Genomic DNA, 23,367 nt, shown 5'->3' with positions numbered 1-23,367 from the left:
TGGAGAAGGAAGATAATCAATAATACCTGAAGGTACAAATTGACCTCATCTGGACGTGACAGGAAGGGAAAATCCCCACCAGTCCTCAGTACTGCACGCTTTGCACTTGGGTACCTTTCATTCACTTGGTCCTTCAACTGCTGAGGAACAGCAGAGTAGTCGTTCGTCTGTGCATAGATGTTCACTGAACATAGTTACCGTACAAGGGATGCTGGAGTGTCAAAACTAACAGATAGGAGAAAGAATCAATCTTGGAAGTCCTTGTGAATTGAGGGTTTCAAATGCATAGATTATTATATGGTACAAAAGATTAACATGCATTTTGCGTGACCGCCGGTTACGCTGTGCCGCACCAGGCCTCGCGCTGCTGCACCCCCCGCGATTGGACGTTGGGTGACTTCCTACAGGCTGCCACCAAGCACCTGAACGCAGCCCTGCCTCCCCCTGGTAGGCGTCCACGGAGGCAACCCCTCAACTTCTCCCCTCGCCATGGGCGCTCCACCACTGCGGCGCACATTGGGCATCATTGGCACGGGCCAGAAATCACCCCCGCCGAGATGAAAGCATATGATGGTGTCTTCGCAACACCCCTCCCCCTCGCCGTCATTTCGGCCATCGCTGCTCTAGTTGATCGAGAGATCCCGCATGACCTTGGTGCCATGCCTACCCCTCGCGCCCCTCGTCGACACTACAGCAACTTAGGCATCAAGTTCCCCCCTTCCCCCATCGATCTAGTTATATGGATCATGGCCTCAAGATCGTTGTATGGAACGTGCGCGGCCTCAACTCCCGTGCCTTCCATTTGAGTATGCGATCTCTCCTTGACACTACCGGGGCCGCTATTGTGTGCCTCCAGGAAATGAAAATGGAGTTGATTTGCTCGTCGGTGGTTTTAGAGACTCGGTTCGGAGTTTGAAGAGTATGTGTATCTGCCTGCGATCGGCACGCGTGGCGGCATTCTACTCGCTTGGCGGGGCAGGGCCGTATCTATCACAGACCCCCAGTTCCCAGTTCACCACGAACGCGATTACCGCCAAGGTGCAGGCACTCCATGGTGGATGTCCGTGGTTTATGGACCGCGGGAGGACGTCAACAAAATTGCTTTCCTCTAAGAGCTCCGTGACATTCGCCTCGATTGTGCTTGGCCTTGGATGATTTGCGATGACTTCAACCTCATATATCGCGATGAGGACAAGAATAACGGCAATCTCAATCACCGCGTGATGGGCAGGTTCCAGCGCCCAATCAACGACCTAGCACTCAAAGAGGTTTACCTCAATGGCCGGCGCTATACATGGTCAAACGAGCAATCGCCGCCCACCCTTGTCCACCTCGACAAGGTGATGTGCACTTCGGATTGGGAGGAATTGCACAAGGAATGCCACCTACGATGCCTTGCGTCGGTAGTGTCGGACCATTGCCCCTTACTCCTGGATTGCGCCTTGAAGCCCATCGCTCGCCAGCGTTTCCGGTTTGACGACTTCTGGTTACGCCTTGACGGCTTCCAGGAGATGGTGCATGCTGCTTGGACCTCTGTCCACGACGATGACCCCATCAAGTGCCTCGTCCTCCACTTGCAAGCCACTGCCCGTGGCCTGACCAGCTGGAGCTCGCGCTCGGTCGGCACCGTCAAGCAGAAACTTGCAATCACTCAGGAGCTCATATCACGATTTGACCGCGCCCAGGAGGATCGCGTCCTCACGCCGCAGGAGGACTGGTTGCGCAAGCAGCTTAAGATTGTGCACCTCTGCCTCGCCTTGCTGGAGTGCTCCATTGCCAGGCAGCGCACTCGCGTCTCGACGTACAAGCTTCTTCCACCGGCAATGTTCCTACCGCCGTCAAAAGAACACAGTCCACAGCCTTGTCACTGGCAACCGCGTGCTCCTCGACCACACCAACATGGCCGAGGCTGCTTTCCAGCACTACGACGACCTCCTCGGGACTGTTGTTGATCGCGACCACACCATCAACTTCGAGTTCATTGAGCCCAGCAACCTGATCGATTTGGACGCGCCGTTTAGCGAGGATGAGATCTGGAGCGCTATGAAGCACCTGCCCGCGCGCAAGATGCCCTGCCCGACAGATTTACCGCAGAGTTCCTCCACGCGTGCTGGAGTATCGTCAAGAGCAACTTCGTTGCAGTGTTCCAGCAGCTCTACGACATGCACAGTCGTGGCTTTCACCGCCTGAACCAGGCCCTGCTAATGTTGCTGCCTAAGCGCGCCGACACCAGTACATTGGGCGGCTATCGTCCAATTAGTCTCACTTGGTCGTGAAGATCTTCGCAAAGGTTCTCTCCCTTCGCCTCACGCCCAAGCTTGACAATTTGGTGAGTCGAAACAAGAGCGCGTTCATCCCCGGCCGCTGTCTTCACGACAACTTCGTGCTCGTGAAGCAAACAGCACGCCTCCTGCATCAGTTGGGCTGCTAAAGCTCGATCTGACCCGCGCATTTGACTCGCTCTCATGGCCCTTCGCCAGTATGGCTTTGGCGAGAGATTCCTCGAGTGGCTTGCGATCCTGCTCTCCTCGGGCAATACCAGGGTCCTGCTGAACGGCGAGCCAGGGCCCTCGATCTGGCAGCGCTGTGGATTGCGCCAGGGTGACCCCCTCTCGCCGCAACTTTTCTCCTTGGTTGTGGACATCCTCGGGTGGCTGATCAAGCGCGCCATCGACGACGGCATACTACAGCGACTCCACCCTCAACGGCCAATACAGGCAATCTCGCTATACGCCGCCGACGTGGTCCTCTTTTGCCAACCATCGCCAGCCAACCCAGCTGATGTCAAGGGTATTCTGGAAATCTTCAGGAGAGCCTCTGGCATGCGAATCAACTACGCCAAGAGCTCAGCGACTCTGCTGCACTGTGATCCCGAGGAAGCTGCACCTGTGGTCGAGACACTTGGGTGCCCCATAGTCGAGATGCCCTTCTCCTATCTTGGGATCCCACTTACGTTGTGATGCCCTACTGCCGCGCAACTCCAGCCATTAGTGGATCACACTGCTGGCTGCCTCCCCTCCTGGAAAGCCCACCTGATGAACCGCATGACCGTCTCGCCCTTGTCAAATCCGTCATGGGCGCGATACCGATACACCAGCTCCTGGTGTTCACCCCGCCTAAGAAGACTCTCAGACAGCTCAAAAAGATACAGCGAGGTTTTCTCTGGGTTGGACGCGCCGCCGTTTCGGCCACTACCACGTTAATTGGCGCCGCGTATGTCGCCCCCTGTCCCGGGCGACCTGGGGGTCCAGGACCTGGAGCGCACTAGACTCTCCCTTAGGCTGCGTTGGCTTTGGTTCTCTCGCACTAACAACACCCGCGACTGGTCTGCTCTTGACATGCAGTTCTCCGCGGAGGAATAGGTCATATTCTTTGCGTCAACCTACATGATGATTGGTGATGGGCTCACTGCCAAATTCTGGGAAGACCGCTGGATTGATGGGCGTTCGATCAGCGAAATTGCCCCACTCCTATACGCGTGCATCCCCAAGCGGCGCAGAAAGCACAGGACCGTGGCTGAGGGCCTCCATGACCATGGCTGGGCCCGTGACATTTAGGGTATCCTTAGCGTGCACGAGATCGGGCAGTACCTCTTGCTTTGGCAAAAGCTCAAGGGCCTCACGCTCATTGAGGAACCCAATCGCCTAATCTGGAAGTGGACCTCGAGCGGCGTCTACACTGCGCAATCCTGCTATCACGCCTCCTTTGGCTGTGTCCTGCGATGCATGGAGGCTGATCTGGAAATCTTGGGCACCCCCCAAAGTGAAGTTCTTCCGCTGGTTGGCGAGCCAGGATCGCTGCTGGACGGCCAACTGCCTCACGCGGCGTGGCCTACGGCATCCTCCCCGGTGCCCCCTCTGCGATAAAACTATGGAGACAATCCGTCAGCTATTGCTCGAATGCCTCTTCTCTCGACAGGACTGGCATGAGATATTGGCTTGGTTACGAATGACGACCAGTGCCCAACGAATGAAGCCTCGCTGAAGGATTGGTGGCAGCAAGCAAGGCAAGACACCCCCAAGCCCCTTCTCAAAGGCTTGGCCTCCATCGCCCTCATGCCATGGGTGATCTGGAAGCCCAGGAACAAGTGCATTTCGACGACAATCTGCCGTCTACCCACTCCCTCATTACGAATGACGACCAGTGCCCATTAGTTACTTCCGTGTACTCCGTAACCTACCTCCTAGGAGGATGGTAAACACAAACTCTCTCTTTTCAATGCAATGAAACACAAGTCTTGTGCGTTTTCTCGAAAAAAAGATTAACATGGTTTTCTAAGCATAAGAGTCAGAGAGGTTAGGAACTGATTTATCAATCTTAAATTAACCAAAGACCACAGCAAAAACTCTCATAGGCAATCGTTGGATTGAAGTAAAAATAATTTAGGAAAACTTACATACACTAATCTGTCATGTTATAACTGAGTTAGGTGCTTACATCCATTATTGTGATGAATGAATCAGGTAGCGATAATGACCCAACTGATGCAACATTGACATTTAATATCAACCTTGACGAAAGGTCTTCTCTTGATAATGTCTCTACCTGGCATGCAGAAGTTCGATCTTACCAAATCATAAACTAGGAAAATTAGAAGAGCATCAAGATCCATTACGTTACTTATATTTATAACATGCCTAAGTGTTTGAACGTGATACAACCTGACCCACTACAAAATCCACAGAATCTGCAATGAATGGTTCATGTGGACCATCTCGAATTCCTGTTAAGAGATACCTCTTCAGCAAAAAAGAAGGGGTCCAACTGACACTGCAATATCACAAAGTAGTTGAGACAGAATAAATGATTATTATCTGCAGTAATGATTTATAGGCAAAATACAAACATAAAATATTAGCTAATGTTGCATTGAAGAAATGCTTTGAGATTTTATTTTCTTTTCAAAACATGCAGGAGAGCTGCATGTAATTTCATTTAAGATAGAACGGCAAGATAGGCACGACCCATACATCGCCATAGAGGCATGCCCCAACAATAGAACCAAACGACCCAAGGATTGCCAACCTAAGAATCGGCGATCCGCACTAGAAGACCGACAAGCCCAGCCTAAACTGTGTCTGAAACAGCCAGCAATCACGACCCATACAAGATTAGAGCATCTCCAATGCCCCCCCCCCCCCACCCCACCCCTCCAGCAGGCCCTCCATTTATCGCCGGCTCGAAAAAACGGCCCAGTCGCGCCCCCAGGAGCCCAAATTTCACCGGTTAGGGCAAAACTGGCGCCGGCGGACCCATGCCCAACCCAGCGTGCTGGGGGCCGACTAGGGGAAAGGAAAATGGCGCCAAAACTTCCCGCGCCAGATTCCCACCCCATGGGCCTGCCAAGTCAGCGACTAGCATCTTCGTCCTCATCCCATCGCCTCGGCTCCCGCGCGAATCAATGCCAAGGCTGCCACTGGTCAGCCTTCAATTGATCACGGGCGATGCAATGAAGGCGAGGTGCCGCGTGATGCGGAGCATCCCAAGATCATCCTCATGGATCTACCTACGTCTCCCACGACACCACTTGGACCAATGACAAGGGCACGAGCAAAGGCTATCGAAGATAAGGTGAACTCGCTCCTCTCCGAACTATCATTTCCTATACATGAGACATGGCTACTACCTCAAGCGGAAACACTGTGTGATCAAGGACTTGGAGGAGAGCCACGGAGCGACTACACCCAATGGACAAGACGACGAGAACACCAACCGTGAAGGACAAGAAGAGCTGCGGAAGAAGCCCCAGCCACCGGACGACCGGTCGGGACCGGACATTCGGCGCTGAAGCCCCAGCCGAGCTAAGCGAGCGGACGTCCGGCCCGGACCGGACGACCGGCAACCCCGCACCCGAGCCAAACGAGCGGAAGTCCGACGTCACCGGACATCCGGCGACCGGACGACCGGCCACTTCCGGAAATCCGCTACTTCAGCATCCGAGTCAGAACGAGCGGACGACCGGCGACTACCGGACGTCCGGCCGCCCATGAGCCACCGGACGACCGGTCCCCAGCAGGCGTCTGATACCTGTCTGCGCACAGGAATCGGGCCTGAGGCCCATGTATCCCCTCACTTCGTCCCCATTTGCACTAAGACTATAAATAGACCTCCTCCTCCTCCTAACTAGGGTTAGCATTGTGATAGCTCATATTAGAGATAGAGCCTCGCTCATCCACATCGGATCTACTCTTTGAGAGAGACCACGGCCCCTCTACGGAGAAGATCCCCTTGGATTCAAGACCCCCTTTTGGGTGGCCCCATCAAGACCTCCTTTGGAGAAGAACCGGTTACCGTATATTGTCCCTTGTTGATCGTGGATCATGTATCTCCCTTTGTGTTCATGGATCTAGCGCATGTGTGATCATACTTGTTGGTTTGAGTGTTCTCTTGTGTTCCCCTTGTGATTTTCCCCTCGTGTTTCCCCTCGTGTTCTTCGTGTTCATCACGGGATCCGCTCCTTTCGTGAAAGATCAGCCATCTAGGGTTCCACCCTACATCATCTTGGTATCATGAGCCACGTTGATCACGATTTCGGAGCCTCCCTGTTGTGTTTCTACCTTTGTTTTTGTTGATTTTGCCCCTAATTCGAAAATTCCCCACAAAAATAGCCCCAAATTTTTTTTTGTGATTTGTTGGTGTGATGAAATTTTGTTGGATTCGATCCGTGGATTTGCTTTGCCTTAAGTGGATCTAGCTCTCCCCTTCATCTCCACCTTTTCCATCCACTAAATCGCCCGGATTCGGCGAATTTTGACCTCTCCTTGAAGAACCCTAGTTGTTCATCCCGTGGCCGATTTTCGCCCACGCACGGGACGTCCGCAAAAACCTGACGAAACTGAACCCCCCCCCCCCCCCCCCCGAAAATTGCAGCCACCGCTGTCGGTGTCAAAACCGGCGGATCTCGGGTAGGGGATCCCGAACTGTGCGTCTAAGGTCGATGGTAACAGGAGACAAGGGACACGATGTTTACCCAGGTTCGGGCCCTCTCTATGGAGGTAATACCCTACGTCCTGCTTGATTGATATTGATGAATATGAGTATTACAAGAGTTGATCTACCTCGAGATCGTAATGGCTAAACCCTAGAGGTCTAGCTGGTATGGCTATGATAATGAATTCTCCCTCCGGACTAAGTCCTCCGGTTTATATAGACACCGGGAGGATCTAGGGTTACACAAGGTCGGTTACAATATCCGGTCGCCAAGCTTGCCTTTCACGCCAAGGAGAATCCCATCCGGGCACGGGTACAGTCTTTGGTCTTCGCATCTTCACAGCCCATCAGTCCGTCCCATGGCTAACAGGCCGGACGCCGGAGGACCCCTTAGTCCAGGACTCCCTCAACCGCCCCACTTTCGCATACACATCCCCATACCACCACCATTTTCCACAACCACCATTGCTTACTCGTTTCGCACTCCGATACGTTTTTGCCACATTGTGCTTTGAGAATTTGAGTTGCAGTTCCGTGTCCTATTGTGTTTCGGCTATTTAGGTACGGTTCGACATCAACATCACCGCCGCTCATCTTCGCCACGGACGCGTCATCGACAATAACCACTCCACCATTTTGACACCATACCGTAAGCAAGAAGCGGTAAACTCATCTTGGTATAGTGATACATCATTCTTGCCATTCCATTGATAGCCATCATAGCCTTACCTTTTGCGTCGCTTACCCATCGAGACTAGCCTTTGAGTATTGCCGGCAACGTGACTTGTGCACATTAACTCTTGTGTCACCAAGTGTCATCGCATACTCACTTGCTATCTTGGTTCGTGAAGCATTGCATGAGAAAAGAGCTCAAACACAAAGAGCCAAACAAGCTTTTAAGCAAAAGGGAAAGATAAGCAAAGAGCTTTTAAGCAAGAACCATAACATCATACAACATTAAGATTGTCATACTAGATCATCTTGGATCATATCATCGGAATACCATACATAGAGCATACTTGGGATAGAAGTCGTTGCATTTTTGCTTAATAGGTTATGCACAAGTCTTCGTATCCGCCTATTGTGCAATCGTGCTAGCGTCTCTCTAGTGTTGTGCAACAAGAGCATTTTCGTGGATTCCACATTTTGGCTCATCCTTGGTTGCACGACCCCATTTCATCTCTTTGCGTGTGTGTTTCCGTGTACCTTATTTTGCTTGGTCTACTTGTTGCATTGCAACCTTGCGAATCTTTTCCAACATTATTGAAGCTCACTAACAATTGCATCAAATTTTGTGCCACCATCCTAACCAAGCTCCACCATAAGCTTTTACTTGTGTAGGTGTGAGAAACCGACAAGAATTGGTACCAATTGTGCTATTTCCTTGTTCCACATTGGAGTGATCTTTGATCCACCTTCAACATCGGTCAAGGTACATTTGGTATAAGTTCTTCTCTTTCTACCACTCACATATTTCCCTTGGAATGATGGATAGGTCAAGTACTTCTACCAACCCACTCTTCATCGGACAAGACGACGACATGAACTCCTACGTCACAAAGAGCCAACTCTTTGGTGCACGACGTGCTTTGCATCAAGAGCAACAAGCAATGAGTGAACGCATCGACAACCTCACCACCGACTTGCGACTCTCCGAGCAACGCACAAGAGATTACTTCGACCACAAGCTCGACGACCACAAGCAAGAGAACGATGCAAGAATGACCGAGATTCATGCTTTGTTGCTCAACCGCTCTTCTTCCACTTCGTCCTCATCAAGACGGAGCCGCTCAAGTCGACACTCCGACTACACCATCTCCGGCTCAAGTACACCGACATCGAACACTCTTCGTCGTGTCGCGCGCCAAGAACGTCAAGCCAACCGCAACCCTCTACACGACAACAACTCTCAAGAACAACGACATCATCAAAACCAAGTTACCTTTGCGCAAGCACGAGAACGGCAATGGCAACGCCAACACAAAGAGGAAGAGCGATGTCTACACCAAGAAGCACAAGATGTCGAGGCACAACGTCAAGAGCAACAATTGCGAGAAGCTCAAGCACTTGAGGCGCAACAAGCCCTCCGAGAATCAAGTTGAGTCGTAGCCAACTGAGGCCGACAAGCTCGTGAACATGAAGAAGCGCTTCGCGAAGAAGTTCACGAACGAATATATCAAGCTCGTGTGCATCGTCAAGCTCGACAAGTTCCTCCACAAGCTCGCCAAGAACATCAAGTTCAACAAGAGCAAGAAGACAATGGAAATCCTCCACGGCAAGAGCAAGTTGGGAGAGACGATCCTCCTCGTCAAGGACGTCATCATCCCCGACCCGAACACAATGAAGAGCAACGCTATGGCAAGCTTAAGTTCACCATGCCCAAGTTCAATGGAAGCAATGATCCCGAAGAGTACCTTTCATGGGCATTGAAGGTCGACAAAATATTCCGCTTGCACAACTATGAAGAAGAGAAGATCGCGATGGCATCCCTTGAGTTCCAAGACTATGTCCTCATTTGGTGGGAACAAGTCAATGAGCGCCGAGAGGCAAAAGATGAACCACCCATCACTACTTGCGCGCAAATGAAGGATGTTATGAGAGCACGCTTCATGCCTACCTACTACAACAGCGACCTCTTCAAGAAACTCCAACTACTCAAGCAAGGAACCAAGAGCGTTGAAGAGTACTACAAGGACATGGAGATTGCAATGATACGAGCCAATGTCACGGAAGATGATGAGCAAACTATGGCACGTTTCTTGAATGGACTCAATCATCCCATCAAGAAGATCGCCGACTTTCAACCATACTCAAACCTCATCGAGCTAGTGCATCAAGCTACCAAAGCGGAACGTCAAGTGCAAGATGACTTCAAGTATGCCAAGTTCTCATCCAAGTCCTATGGTTTCTCCAACACCCAAGCTTTAACGACTCCAACACCTTCTACATCAACCAAGCCTTCGACAAGCAACGTCGACAAGTCGAGTTACAAGAAAGCTTCGACAACCTCAAGTCATCCTCCTACAACGAGCAACTTCAAGCCAAGAGCTTCATCATCATCTACCCCAACCGATGAGACCGTCAAGACAAGTTCCTTCAAATGCTTCACATGCGGAGGCCGAGGCCACAAGTCCTTTGAATGTACTATCAAGCGGACCATGATCCTCAACGACGATGGTACATACGACTCCATGAATGAAGGAGAAATGGAAGCACTTGAGCAAGTCGCCATGCACCGGCAAGTGAACGATGAAGAGGAACAAGTCTTTTGTGATGAAGATTCAAGTCCCGCTCTCGTTGTCTCCAAGGTCTTGACCCTTCCACATCACCAAGAAGAAGACCAAAGATGCCACATATTTCATACCAAGGCCGGCATCAATGGAAGGTCCGTCAAGGTCATCATCGATTGAGGGAGTTGCCATAACTTAGCAAGTGAAGAACTTTGCTCCAAGCTCCAATTGCCCAAGACGAAGCACCCTCATCCCTACAAAGTTCAATGGCTAAGCGACTCCGGCACTATTCAAGTCGAGCATAGAGTGCAAGTCTCCTTCAAAATCGGAGCTTACGAAGACACTTTGGAGTGTGATGTCGTTCCAATGACCGTTTGCCACCTTCTTCTTGGTCGACCATGGCAATTTGATAGAGGTGTCATCCACAACGACCGAACGAACCACTATATCTTCAAGATGAAAGGAAAGGAGTACGTACTTCGTCCTATGTCTCCAAGCCAAGTGATCGCCGACAAGCAAGCCACCCATCATGGAGAGAATAGTGAGAGCGCGAACCACCAAAAAGAGAGTGAGCGCCACAAGCCCAAATTGAGCGCCTCCACGATGAGCGAAAAAAAGAACTTAGTTCTATTTGCCACCAAAAGTGAGATAAGAGGAGTGTGTGAGAACCCATCTAGTGTCCTACACTATGTCCTCTTGTGCAAGGACAACACACCAAAAGCTAACACATCTCACACTCTACCTTTAGTGTTGTCTTCTCTTTTGCAGGAATTCCAAGATGTTTTCCCCGACGAGCTACCTGCGGGACTACCTCCACTACGAGGCATCGAGCACCGCATCGACCTCATCCCTGGAGCACCACTTCCGAACAAAGCTCCCTACCGTGTCAACCCCGAAGAAACCAAAGAAATACAAAGGCAAGTAAAACATCTCATAGACCATTGGACATGTGCGCGAAAGTTTGAGTCCTTGTGTCGTTCCGGTCATTCTTGTGCCAAAACGAGACGGTAGCTTTCGCATGTGTTCCGATTGTAGACCTATCAATGCTATCACCGTTCGATATAGGTACCCCATTCCACGCCTTGATGATATGCTTGATGAACTTAGTAGTGCCACTATCTTTTCCAAAATTGATCTTAAAAGTGGTTACTATCAAATCCGCATACAAGAGGGTGATGAATGGAAGACCGCTTTCAAAACAAAGTTTGGTTTGTATGAGTGGTTAGTTATGCCTATGGGTTTATCGGGAGCACCGGGTACTTTCATGTGTCTTATGAATCATATGTTTCACCCTTACATTGGTGAGTTTGTTGTGGTCTACTTCGACGATATCCTTGTTTTTAGCAAATCTCTCAAAGATCATGTCACCCATGTTCGAACCATTTTGCAAACTTTTCGAAAAGAGCGTCTCTATGCTAACATGGAAAAATGCCTTTTTGGCGTTGATAAGCTCGTTTTCTTGGGTTTTGTTGTGTCCTCTAAGGGTGTTCATGTTGATGACTCTAAGATCAATGCTATCAAAACTTGGCCACAACCAACCAACTTGCATCAAGTGCGTAGCTTCCTTGGTTGAAGTGAAGGACTTTAGCACCATTGCTTCACCTTTGCATGCTTTGAGCAAGAAAAATGCGCCTTTTGTTTGGGGACCATCCCAAGATACCGCTTTCAATGAGCTTAAGAATTTGCTTACTCATGCTCCCGTGCTTGCTTTACCCAATTTTGACAAACCCTTTGAGATTCATTGTGATGCTAGTGGTAATGGCATAGGAGGTGTGTTAACGCAAGAGAAGCGCCCCATAGCTTACTTTAATGAGAAACTTTCCGGAGCGCAACTCAATTACCCCATCTATGACAAAGAGTTATATGCTTTAGTGCGAGTTTTGCATTAATGGAAACATTATTTTCACCCTCATGAGTTTATCATTCATACCGATCATGAAACGCTTAAATACCTTAAGGGTCAAACCAAGTTGAACAAGCGTCATGCTAAATGGAGTGAATTCATTGAGTCTTTTTCTTATGTCATCAAGTACATCAAAGGTAAGGAAAATGTTGTGGCGGACGCTATTTCCCGCATATGCATGCTTGTTACTCACTTGAATTGGATGTCATTGGCTTTGAGCACATAAAAGACTTGTATGCACATGATCCGACTTTTGCTATTCCTTATGCCAAGTGTTTGACGCATACCTCTTGGAAACGTTATTACATCAAAGATGGATATCTTATGAGAGCTAACAAACTTTGCATCCCCGAGTCTTCTCTTTGTTTGTTATTTTTATAGGAATGTCATGGAGGACTAATGGGACATTTTGGACGCGACTAAGACTTCCGCTAAACTCTCCAAGAACTACTATTGGCCCAAGATGTTTCGCGACATCAACCGCTTCACCAACCGATGCTCTACATGTCGCAAAACTAAGTCTAAAGCTCAATCCCATGGCTTTTATATGCCTCTCCCAATTCCATATCAACCATGGAAAGATATTAGCATGGATTTTGTACTTGAATTGCTTAGAACTAGAAATGGAAAGGATTCGGTATTTGTTGTTGTGGACCGATTCTCTAAGATGGCACATTTCATTCTTTGCAACAAGATAGACAATGCTTCACATGTTGTCCATCTCTTTTGTAGGGAAATATTGCGTTTACATGGAGTGCCAAAGACGATTGTCTCGGACCGCTACGTCAAGTTCCTAAGCTACTTTTGGAAGACCCTATGCGCCAAGCTCGGAATCAAGCTACTCTTCTCCATGACGTACCATCCACAAACCGATCGCCAAACGAAGGTGACCAACCGCATACTCTTCACTCTACTTCGCGTGCTAATCAAGAAGAACATCAAGGAGTGGGAAGAGTGTCTACCTATCGCCGAGTTCGCCTACAACCGCGCAAGTCCCCTTTCGAGGTCGTCTACGGATTCAACCCATTGTCATCATTGGACATTCTTCCTCTATCACTACAAGAGCGCATCAATATGGACGCAAGTGCACGTGTGAACCATCTCAAGAAGGTGCACGAAGATACAAGACACACCATTGAGCGCCAAGTACAACGACTTGCGACCAAGCTCAACATCAACAAGCAACCCATGGTATTCAACATTGGTGATCTTGTGTGGCTACACCTTCGTAAGGACCGCTTCCCTACTGAACGCGAGTCCAAACTCCTACCATGAGCGGATGGACCCTTCAAGGTGCTTGCACGCTACAACAACAACGCTTACAAGATCGACCTCCCGCGCAACAAGTACAACGTGAGCAACATCTTCAATGTCAAGGATCTTTCGCCCTACCATGGTGATGAAGAATTCGATCTGAGGTCGGATCTTTCCCAAGGAAGGGGAGATGATGCGGAGCATCCCAAGATCATCCCCATGGACCTACCTACGTCTCCCACGACGCCACTTGGACCAATGACAAGGGCAGAGCAAAGGCTATCGAAGATAAGGTGAACTCGCTCCTCTTCGAACTATCATTTCCTATACATGAGACATGGCTACTACCTCAAGCGAAAACACTATGTGCGATCAGGGACTTGGAGAAGAGCCACGGAGCGACTACACCCAATGGACAAGACGGCGAGAACACCAACCGTGAAGGACAAGAAAAGCTGCGGAAGAAGCCCCAGCCACCGGACGACCGGTCGGGACCGGACGTCCGGCGCCTGAAGCCCCAGCCGAGCTACAGCGAGCGAACGTCCGGCCCGGACCGGACGACTGGCAACCCCGCACCCGAGCCAAACGAGCGGAAGTCCGACGCCACCCGACGACCGGCCACTTCCGGAAATCCGCTACTTCAGCATCCGAGCCAGAACGAGCGGACGATCGGCGACTACCGGACGTCCGGCCGCCCGTGAGCCACCGGACGACCGGTCCCCAGCGGACGTCCGGTACCTGTCTGCGAGCAGGATTCAGGCCCGAGGCCCATGTATCCCCTCACTTCGTCCCCATTTGCACTAAGACTATAAATAGACCTCCTCCTAGCTAGGGTTAGCGTTGTGATAGCTCATATTAGAGATAGAACCTCGCTCATCCACATCGGATCTACTTCTCGAGAGAGACCGCGGCCCCTCTATGAAGATCCCCTTGGATTCAAGACCTCCTTTGGAGAAGAACCGGTTACCGTGTATCGTCCCTTGTTGATCGTGGATCATGTATCTCCCTTTGTGTTCATGGATCTAGCGCATGTGTGATCATACTTGTTGGTTTGAGTGTTCTCTTGTGTTCCCCTTGTGATTTTCCCCTCGTGTTCTTCGTGTTCATCGCGGGATCCGCTCCTTTCGTGAAAGATCAGCCATCTAGGGTTCCAGCCTACATCACCGCGCGTCCCGCCCCTTCCCGCCACGCGTCCGCACTGCTGCCGCCCCCTCGCCGCTATAAAAACCGCCTTCATCGCCGTTGGCCGCACACTCGCCTCGCCACAGCCATCTCTCTCTCGCCGCCGACCACCTTCTTTCCTTCTCCGCCCTTCTCCCGCCCTTTCTCCTTCATAGTCAAGCCAGACCGATGGCGGAGAGGTTCCCCGGCGATGGAGCAACGGCCAACAGCTTCCGCCGCCGCCATCTGCATGAGTGGGAGGCGCGCCTTCTCCATGAGGCCAACTACCCGACACCGACATGCGCGTGTCGGGCTCTTGGAGGCTCAGCGCCAGAGGCGTCCCCGTGCCCCCGCCGTCCTCCGACGCGGAACGCCGCGGCGAGATCGCGCGAATCCGGGCGTCCATGCCGGAGGAAGCGCGACAGCAGCCGAAGTACGCCCCCGACAACCACTCTCTGTGGACGGCATACTTCCAGCACCGCCACGCCGACTAGCTCGCGTCCACCAACGGCGCTCCGGCACCAAGGGGGCGCCACAACTCCGACGGCCGTCGTCAGTGGTAGGGCATCCTCGGGCGCACGCTCCACGCCAACCTCGAGCACATCGAGGGCGGCAACGAGCCGCCGTTGGAGTACCCGGTGTCATCGTTCTCGTGCCGGAGCGGCAACTCCTGGTTGCCGAGGTGCATGGCGGGGGCGTCCTCTTCCTCCGGCTCCCGCTCCTCCGGCACGACGCGGCTCGCCGCCATCAAGCCCGAGCCCCAGGAGATGCCGGCGCAGCCGCAGCGGCAGCCCCATCATAAACGAGGGCCGCCGCCAACCTTCACCTCCCCGCGGCCATCTTCGCCTGGTCAGGCCGAAGGAGCCGGCGACGCCGCCCGTGCTCATCAAGCAAGAGCACGTGGAGATGGCCGCCGACCTCGAAACCAGCCTAAAATGGGCGCGCGACAACTACGTGCGGGAGATGGAGCACCAGCGCCGTGCTCTGGAGGAGATCGCCGCGCAGCGCAGCGCCGCGACCGCGAGGAGGGCAGCGTCATCGTCCTCGACGTCGGCCAACCCCGTCCGCAGCAAAGATCCAGGGCAGGGCTGTAGCAAGGATGGCGGCGTGCAGGACGACGGCGACGACACCGCCTTCTACAAGCTCCTCGGCATGAAGTAGGCTTGGGGCGCCGGCGGCGGCGTAGTTTTTTTAAAGTTTTTTTATGTGTGTCTTTAAATTTGTACAAATATGAATGAAACCGCCTAAATTTCATCCAAAGTCAAGTTATTTTGTTCACATTTGGGCCCAATTTGAATTTGAAAAACGGCGTCTGGGGGCCAACTTGGGGCGGCGGTTGGGGACCCGAGCCCCCACAGCGAAAATAGCGTCGGTTAGCCCCCAAGCGGCGCTATTTCAATCCCTTGGGGGGGAGGGGGCGAACGGCTGGACATGCCCTTACAAAGACGATGACAAACGCGACTAAAGCACAAGCGTCACAGGGACAGGTCCGCCAACAACCATGAGCCAACACCATTCTCCCAAGTGTAAGCGTGACGTCCCAACGCCAATAGATTGGCCGCCACCCAGGTCACAGGAGGACCAATGGGTGGACCAGCAAGAACTGGGGAGGAGCACACATCGCACCACAGCGAGGACGACACATGACCAGGGGCGGAGGAGCAAAGGAGAGGCAGGCAGGTGCCCCAAAGCCAGTCGGATGGAAAATAAAAGGCCAAATCATGGAAGACGAATGCACCGCCACGACCCAATATCACTCAACCTTGGTGCGGAGCACCCTACGGACATCAAAATGAACCCACAAGCTCCAAGTGGACCACAGACAAGGGCTTGAATACGCTTTTTTGACATTGAAGTACGTTTTTTGGAACTGCCATTCAAAAAGGAAATTACCTTGGCATGAGCTGATTAACAACCTCACCTCCGACTTGCATGCCGAGTTGCGTGAAGCGGAAACTCGCAACAAGGACTACCTCAACCCCCAAGTTGGATGCATAAATAGACAAAATCAAGAAAATGTTCCACAATCGCAAGTCCTCTACATCTTCTTCATCTTCAAGACGACATTCAAGTACAAATGCTTCCGAGCTACCGTAATACTCAAGTTCACACTGATCTCGACGCCACCGCCACAATGAAGAACAAGAGCAACATCGGGATCCCCAACCTCACCGTGCCAATGGTCCCAAGACCGCATCCTTGACCATGAGCAATGTGAAATATAAGCTCGAAAAAAAGGTGCCAGTGAAGAGAGCCACCACCGAGAAGAATAACGCAATGCTCATCGCCAAGAAGAAGCTCGCCATCAAGAACAAGCAGACCAAGTGCATGAAGCTCTCCGTGCCAACCAACACCAATATGAAGAACACACACGACGAACACGGTTTGCAAGACAAGAGAGGCTCACGTGGAGCAACGTCATGAAATGCGGCATATAGCCAAGGTCTGCCACCAACAACAATCAGACAAGTGGGAATGTGGGAGCACCAGATCTGGCGCTTCGCTGGATCCGACAAAAATACAACCAAAAGGAGGCATGGGGTGGAGATGGCGATAGGGGGACGGTACCACGCCAACAAGGGGCAGGGGCAGAGGATCTGGCAACTCCACCACTGGACCAACCCACGACGACCAGAGAAGAAGCAAGGGACGACGTATGGAAGCACACCATTGATGACCAAGGGTAGCATCTTTGCCAATCAGCGACAACACTAGAAGTTCTCATCACAACGACCACAAAGATGAACGGGGGTGGCAGCGATGAGGTGCGAAGCTCCGAAGATCGTGAGGTGCAGCGCCTTCGTGAATACGGGATGGTCCCACATATGACGCGTTACAAACAGCCATTATGTATTTCTCAACTGGAATAATCCATACAATGGAGTTGAATTTGCTCTGAACTAGAAAAATGTGTTTTAGTTTTAACTATATACAAAAAAAACTTGTTTACATAATTCAATATACTTGATTCACCCAATAACTTATTTAGTCATCTTAGGCAGAAACTGGTATAATATTGTCAATCTTAGGTGAAAGCTATGCAAGGTTTATAATTGCTTCACGAAAAGTTAGATGAATGTATATTATTCCTCCTCGACGATTAGTTTTACTAAATATTGTTCAGGCCAAGGAGTTACTGCATGTGGCCACAAAAAAAGGATATCAAGAAATAGATCTCATAAAGCAACAATAAGAATTTGTTAGATTAAAATATGATAGTCAAGACAAGGCCTGAAATTCTCTCTTTACCAGTGTTAGTGTTTACATCTTAAAGTTGTTACCAAATTGTCAACTGAAACATTTTTTGATTTTTGAAAAACTGCAGCTTGCCTTTTTCTTGACATTGTACAGAAAGTGGAAGGCAAATAATATGCATCACAAGCTCTTTCATGGATGCAGGTACAGGCTGATGTTAACTTCCTGCAGGTCTAGCTATGCTTGTAAATTGTACTTTGACTTGCCCTCAAGTCATAGAAGTATCCCCAAGTAAATCTGCTCACTTATATTTTCCTCAATATGCATAACATCAAGACCGCCATGGAGTAAACTTAAGTCCTAAGAAATAGGCCACCAAGTCACTGCACACTCCCAAGTTTCAGACTTCAAGATTTTAGTCATTTTTATGTACTGTAAAAACAAAGTATCAGTACAATAAGTTGTTCTTCAGATACACTGTAAAATTGTCATCATACCGAAACTCACGATCTGGACGAAACAGTACTTCCAAGTGCTGACTGTTTGTCTAGTGTTTTAAACATGTTCGTTCACAACAGGACACCAAACATACTCACTACTAATACCAAATCCTGCAATTATCCCAGCCTAAGGTAGTCAGAGTAGATAATACAACACCAAGTTCAATCTCGTCACTCTTCTTTCTATGGCTATGCCCGCTGACGTCTGGTCAAGGGCGCCCACTGCTAGGTTGTCTTGCTAGAGAGACAGCTCTCCTTGCTCCTTATGCTGGAGAGACCACAGGGCCTAAGGGCATTTCTAACCGATCCCCTAAAAGTTAAGGGAGGATCCGGCGGAGTAAAGTTAGTGGACACTGGCCACACCTAGCCGATCCCCTATAGTTAGTGAGAGTAAAAAGAAAATTGTGTAGATTTTGTGTCCTAGCCGCATCAACTTCAAACACTATACAATAATATATCATGAGGATATTAAAATTAAAACATGCATAACATAACCGTCATAACATATAGTTTCATCGTCACGAATTTCAAATAAAAACATTCAAAGTTCACCCAAAAGGCATCACGTCAAACACAATGCTTGATCCAAAATCACCACAAACATAGCACGTATATGTTGTGGATCGAGCCAACCAATGGCATGCACCACCACCCCCTCTTGCTCCATTTCTTGGGCCGCCTCCGAATGATACCAAACGGAGTCATAGTTGACCTCATCAAGTCCAATGGTGGCCGAGGACTCCAAAGATGCTAAGAACTCGACTGTATTCATCTCCACACTACGACAACGAAAAAAGAAACTAGATCACCATCGGCTACCAACAATCACCGATCAGCCGAAATGCGAAAGAGCATTTTCTTTTTACCTTGTCGGCATTTCATCAAGCACTTGGCGGCCGCGACCCTTAGTGCTAGCTGCGGCCGCCGCTCGCACCGGAGCAGTAGCCGTAGGGGCAGCCGGAGTAGCTGCACAAGGCGCTAGCCTTGGACGGGCCACCGTTGTGGCCTTCTTCGCAGCCGCCTCGACGAGAGCCGACGTCGCCGTCGTTGGTTTTCTTGCTCTTTTTGCTCCGGCGGTAGAGGTGGGAGGGCAGCGGTCCGTTGCGGGAGAAGCGGCCGCCACCCCGGCCACCATTGCTGCGGTTGGAGGCGGAGCTTGAACCCAGTGGGTTTTTTTATCCCTAAGCTTTTCTTCGGGGCAGACGGCGGCGCATGGGTGGCTTCCATCGGCGACAAGCCAGCGGCGGTGGCCAGGGGGCAAGGGAAGGGTCCGAGCTATCCATTCCGGCCGGAGGGTCATCGGGGGCGGCGGCGGGGCATGGTGGCTGCGGCGGCGGGAACAAGGGTGGGAGAAAGAGAGGCCGCCAGTTTTACTCGGCCCCGGCGGGAGTGAGCATATTCAGGGAAATTGGGGGATTTTGGGCAGTGGGGGATAATTTTTACTCCACTATACCGGTTAGGGGAAGGCTAGGTGCGCTGTAAGGGAGGATAACTGAATTTATCCTCCCTTACGGCCTTATTTGGGATCGGTTAGAAATGCCCTAAGTGGAGATGGACCCTGGCCCATACCGGTTCAACAATCCCCCTCAAGATGGATGGTAGATATCTATCAAACCACATCTTGTACAAGCCAATTTATAGTTCTTTGTTCCCAGTCCCTTTGTCAAGCAATCTGCAATCCGCTGCCTAAAGCTGATATGAACAAGGCTGATGATCCCAACATCAAGTTTCTCCTTAATGAAGTTTGTCCTATCATGTTGAACTAGGTTATTACCAATGCTTATAGATAACTGATTGTCACACCAAGCCCTAGAGTCCCTTCCTCTGAAGTTTCAACTCGCTTAGTAGGTGCTTCACCCAGAGAATCTCTCTCAGCCCTTGAGATAGGCTCTATACTTGGCTTTTGGTGTTAATCTAGACACAACTGTCTGTTTATTGCTTCTCCATGACACCAAATTTCCTCCCACAAAACACAATAGCCAGAAGTTGATATTCTATCATCTTGACAACTGCCAAATCAAGAGTCACTCTAGCCATCCACCTCAAGATGTCCACTCTCCGCAAACCACAACCCTTTACCCGGAGTGCCTTTCAAGTATCTCAGGATTCTGTGCACAGTATCGAGATGCCCACTCCATTGTTCATGAATGTATCTGCTCACCACACCCACGGCATACGTAATGTCAAGAGATCCAAGGTGTATTTCCGCTGGCACAAAGATATTCCCTTCGCTGTTCGGGCCACTTCAATGCCAACCAAGAAAGTATTTTAAGTTGCCCATATCCTTTACCTCAAACTCCTTGCTCAGACACCCCTTCAATCTCTATTTCCTTCTTATCATCTCCAGTGATGATAATGTAATCCACATAAACTGCAAGAATGGTGATATTTTGATCAGAGTGACTGCAAAACACCACGTGGTCACATTACATTGACCATACCCAAGCCACAGACAACAAGTTTGAACCTATTAAACTATGCCCTTGACGGTTGCTTCAGTCTATACAAAGACTTATTCATCCTGCGTACCTTCCCCCATGTATACCTCTTCCTGCAAGTCACCATGTAAAAGGCATTCTGACATCTAATTTGTGCAATTTCCACCCAAAGTTTGCAGCACACGAAACCAGCATCCTTACTATGTTCATCTTTGCAACAGGAGCAATCTGGCAACCAATCTGGCCTTATACCGTTACACCTTTCTCTCAGGATTTTGCTTCATGGTATAGATCCACTTACAACTCAGTATGTTCTTTTCTGCCGGCAATGTGGTTAGTGCCAACGTTTTGTTTTTCTTCAGTGTTTCCAACTCCTCTATCATCATTTCATGCCACTTCGGATCTTGCTTTGCAGCCTTCCAATCCTTTGGGATTGTCACTGTTTGTAGAAAGAGACAAAACGCTCTGTAGGAAGGAGATAAAGCCTCACAAGGCACAAAATTGCCAATTTCATGATCATAAAGAGCATCCAGTGGTAAAGCCTTCTTTACTGCTTTGCGCGCCCCCTTTCGCAGCGCAATAGGCAGTTCCATTGTGTCTGATGAGCTTGTTGTTAAGCTTCATGCACTAGCCAACACAACCAAAAGTCCGAACTGATGGAAAGGGCTAGGCAATCCACATATACACTTCAACACCCCCTCTCACGTGTGACGCGGAAAGTCAACACGTGGATAAGACTCAAAGGTATGGCTCAAGAGGCCTAGATGTGGACAAAGGGGGGCAGCAACAATTTTTGGATAAACTGCGACAGCCAGAACTTGAACTCAAGACCTTGGGCTCTGATACCATGTTAAGCTTCATGCACTAGCCAACGCAACCAAACGTCCGAACTGATGGAAAGGGCTAGGCAACCCACATATACACTTCAACACTTGCATCATCATCATCAGTGTTAGTCCCTCAGAATCACCATGAGTATGAGACGACCTTCTCCCCCTCTTGACCATCTTCCAAATCTATGTTTCTCAGAGGGACACCACATTTATACCCCTACTGACCAAAAGCATAGCCCAGAAAAATACATTTCACTGTCAGCGGATCTAACCCCGCTTTAGATGGCCGCCAGGATGCTGATGGCGCACTCCCGCCCGCGGCCTGCCAAGCCCTCCATGGCATGCGCCCACGGGGCCGAACGCCACCATCGACGTCACGTCCACGCAACGCCACGTCGGCTGCTCCACTCCACGCGCGCAGCCACGCCAAGCTCCACCCATCGTCGGGTTCCTGCGCGCTCCCGTGGACGCCTCTCTCCAAAACAACTCACTCTCCCAAGTTGTTGAATCTCACCTCTCTTCTTTCTATGGCTATGGCGGCTGATGTCTGGTCGGGGGCGCCCGCTGCTAGGTTGTCTTGCTGGAGTGAGAGCTCTCCATGCTCCTTATGCATTTTGCAGATGATGTGTTACTAGTCGAGGATAGTCGAACGAGGGTTAACAGAAAGTTAGAGCTATGGAGACAGGCTTTGGAATCAAACAGTTTTAGCTCTTAGTAGAACTAAAACTAAGTAAATGAACTGTGGTTTCAGTACTACTAGGTACGAGGAGGAGGTCAGACTTGACAAACATGTGGTACCTCAGAAGGACACCTTTTGATATTTGGGGTCAATGTTGCAGAAGGATGGTGATATCGATGAAGATGCGAGTCATCGAATCAAAGCTGAATGGATGAAATGGTGCCAAGCTTCTAACGCTCTGTGAGAAGAGAGTGCCACAAAAGCTAAAAGGAAGATTCTATAGGATGGCGATTCGACATGCAATGTTGTATGGCGCTGAATGTTGGTCAACTAAAAGGCGACATGTCCAACAGTTAGGTCTAGTAGAGATGCGCATGTTGAGATGGATATGTGGCCACACAAGAAAGGATCAGGCTCAAAATGATGATATGCGAGATAGACTTGGGGTAGTACCGACTGAAGAGAAGCTTGTCCAATATCGTCTGAGGTGGTTTGGGAATATAGAACGCAGACTTCCAGAAGCGTTAGTGCATAGCAGACAGTTAAAGTGTGCTGATAATGTAAAGAGAGGTCAGGGTAGACCAAACTTGACATGAGAGGGCTCCGTGAGAGAGCTCTGAAGGACTGGAGTATCACCAAAGAACTAGCCATAGGCCAGGGTACGTGAAAGTTAGTTATCCAGCTGCCAAAACCATGACTTGGATTTGAGATCTGATGTATTTCAACTCTACCCTACCCCAACTACTTTGGGACAGAAAGGCTTTGTTGTTGTTTTGAAATCTGCAAGTACATTTTTGAAAACTTCAAAAATATAGGGATCAATGTAACTTGGAAATCTGCATGTGACTAAGACTTTATAAAGTGTGTAGGCATGTAAACACAATAAAACACTTTCACATGGGCATATCACTAGGTTATAATAAAGCAATCATGTGATCTTACAAAAAAGTTCTTAAAACAGACTACATACAGTGGAGACCATGGCATAGCAGCAGCAAACTTGTGTGTCTCAAGAAAGGTATTTGATAGCACCAAGGACTTTACTCTCCTTGGGCGGTATTGAGTAAATATTTGTGCAAGAAATCCACCAAGAGATGTACCACAGATATGAACCTGCTTCATAAAATGGTTGAATATAAATCAGTACCACTCCATCCATTACTAACTATTACCTCCGTCCCAAAAAGCTTGTCTTAGATTTATCTAGATACAGATGTATCTAACACTAGAACGTCTCTAGATAC

General features: G+C 49.9%; 1 protein-coding gene across 4 annotated transcripts in view; it reads right to left on the bottom strand.

Moving 5' to 3' along the window:
* Positions 1-23,367, bottom strand: part of LOC125555452 (alpha/beta-Hydrolases superfamily protein) — a 47,049-nt gene that overhangs the window by 513 nt on the left and 23,169 nt on the right. For 2 of the 4 annotated variants that reach the window (XM_048718407.2, XM_048718416.2), the window contains 4 exons: positions 23,094-23,239; positions 4,662-4,770; positions 4,438-4,545; positions 27-167 (listed from right to left, as the gene is read on the bottom strand). In XM_048718407.2, coding sequence (XP_048574364.1) covers positions 27-167; positions 4,438-4,545; positions 4,662-4,770; positions 23,094-23,239 — 504 coding nt within the window. The remainder of the gene's footprint in view (positions 1-26; positions 168-4,437; positions 4,546-4,661; positions 4,771-23,093; positions 23,240-23,367) is intronic. The other 2 variants (XM_048718412.2, XM_048718421.2) reach the window with 1 other exon arrangement.

This window comes from Triticum urartu, chromosome 1A (genome assembly GCF_056163025.1).
Source record: "Triticum urartu cultivar PI428250 chromosome 1A, HENAU_Tu73, whole genome shotgun sequence".
Classification (NCBI taxonomy): Eukaryota; Viridiplantae; Streptophyta; class Magnoliopsida; order Poales; family Poaceae; genus Triticum; species Triticum urartu.
This window is presented reverse-complemented; position numbering and strand designations above follow the sequence as displayed.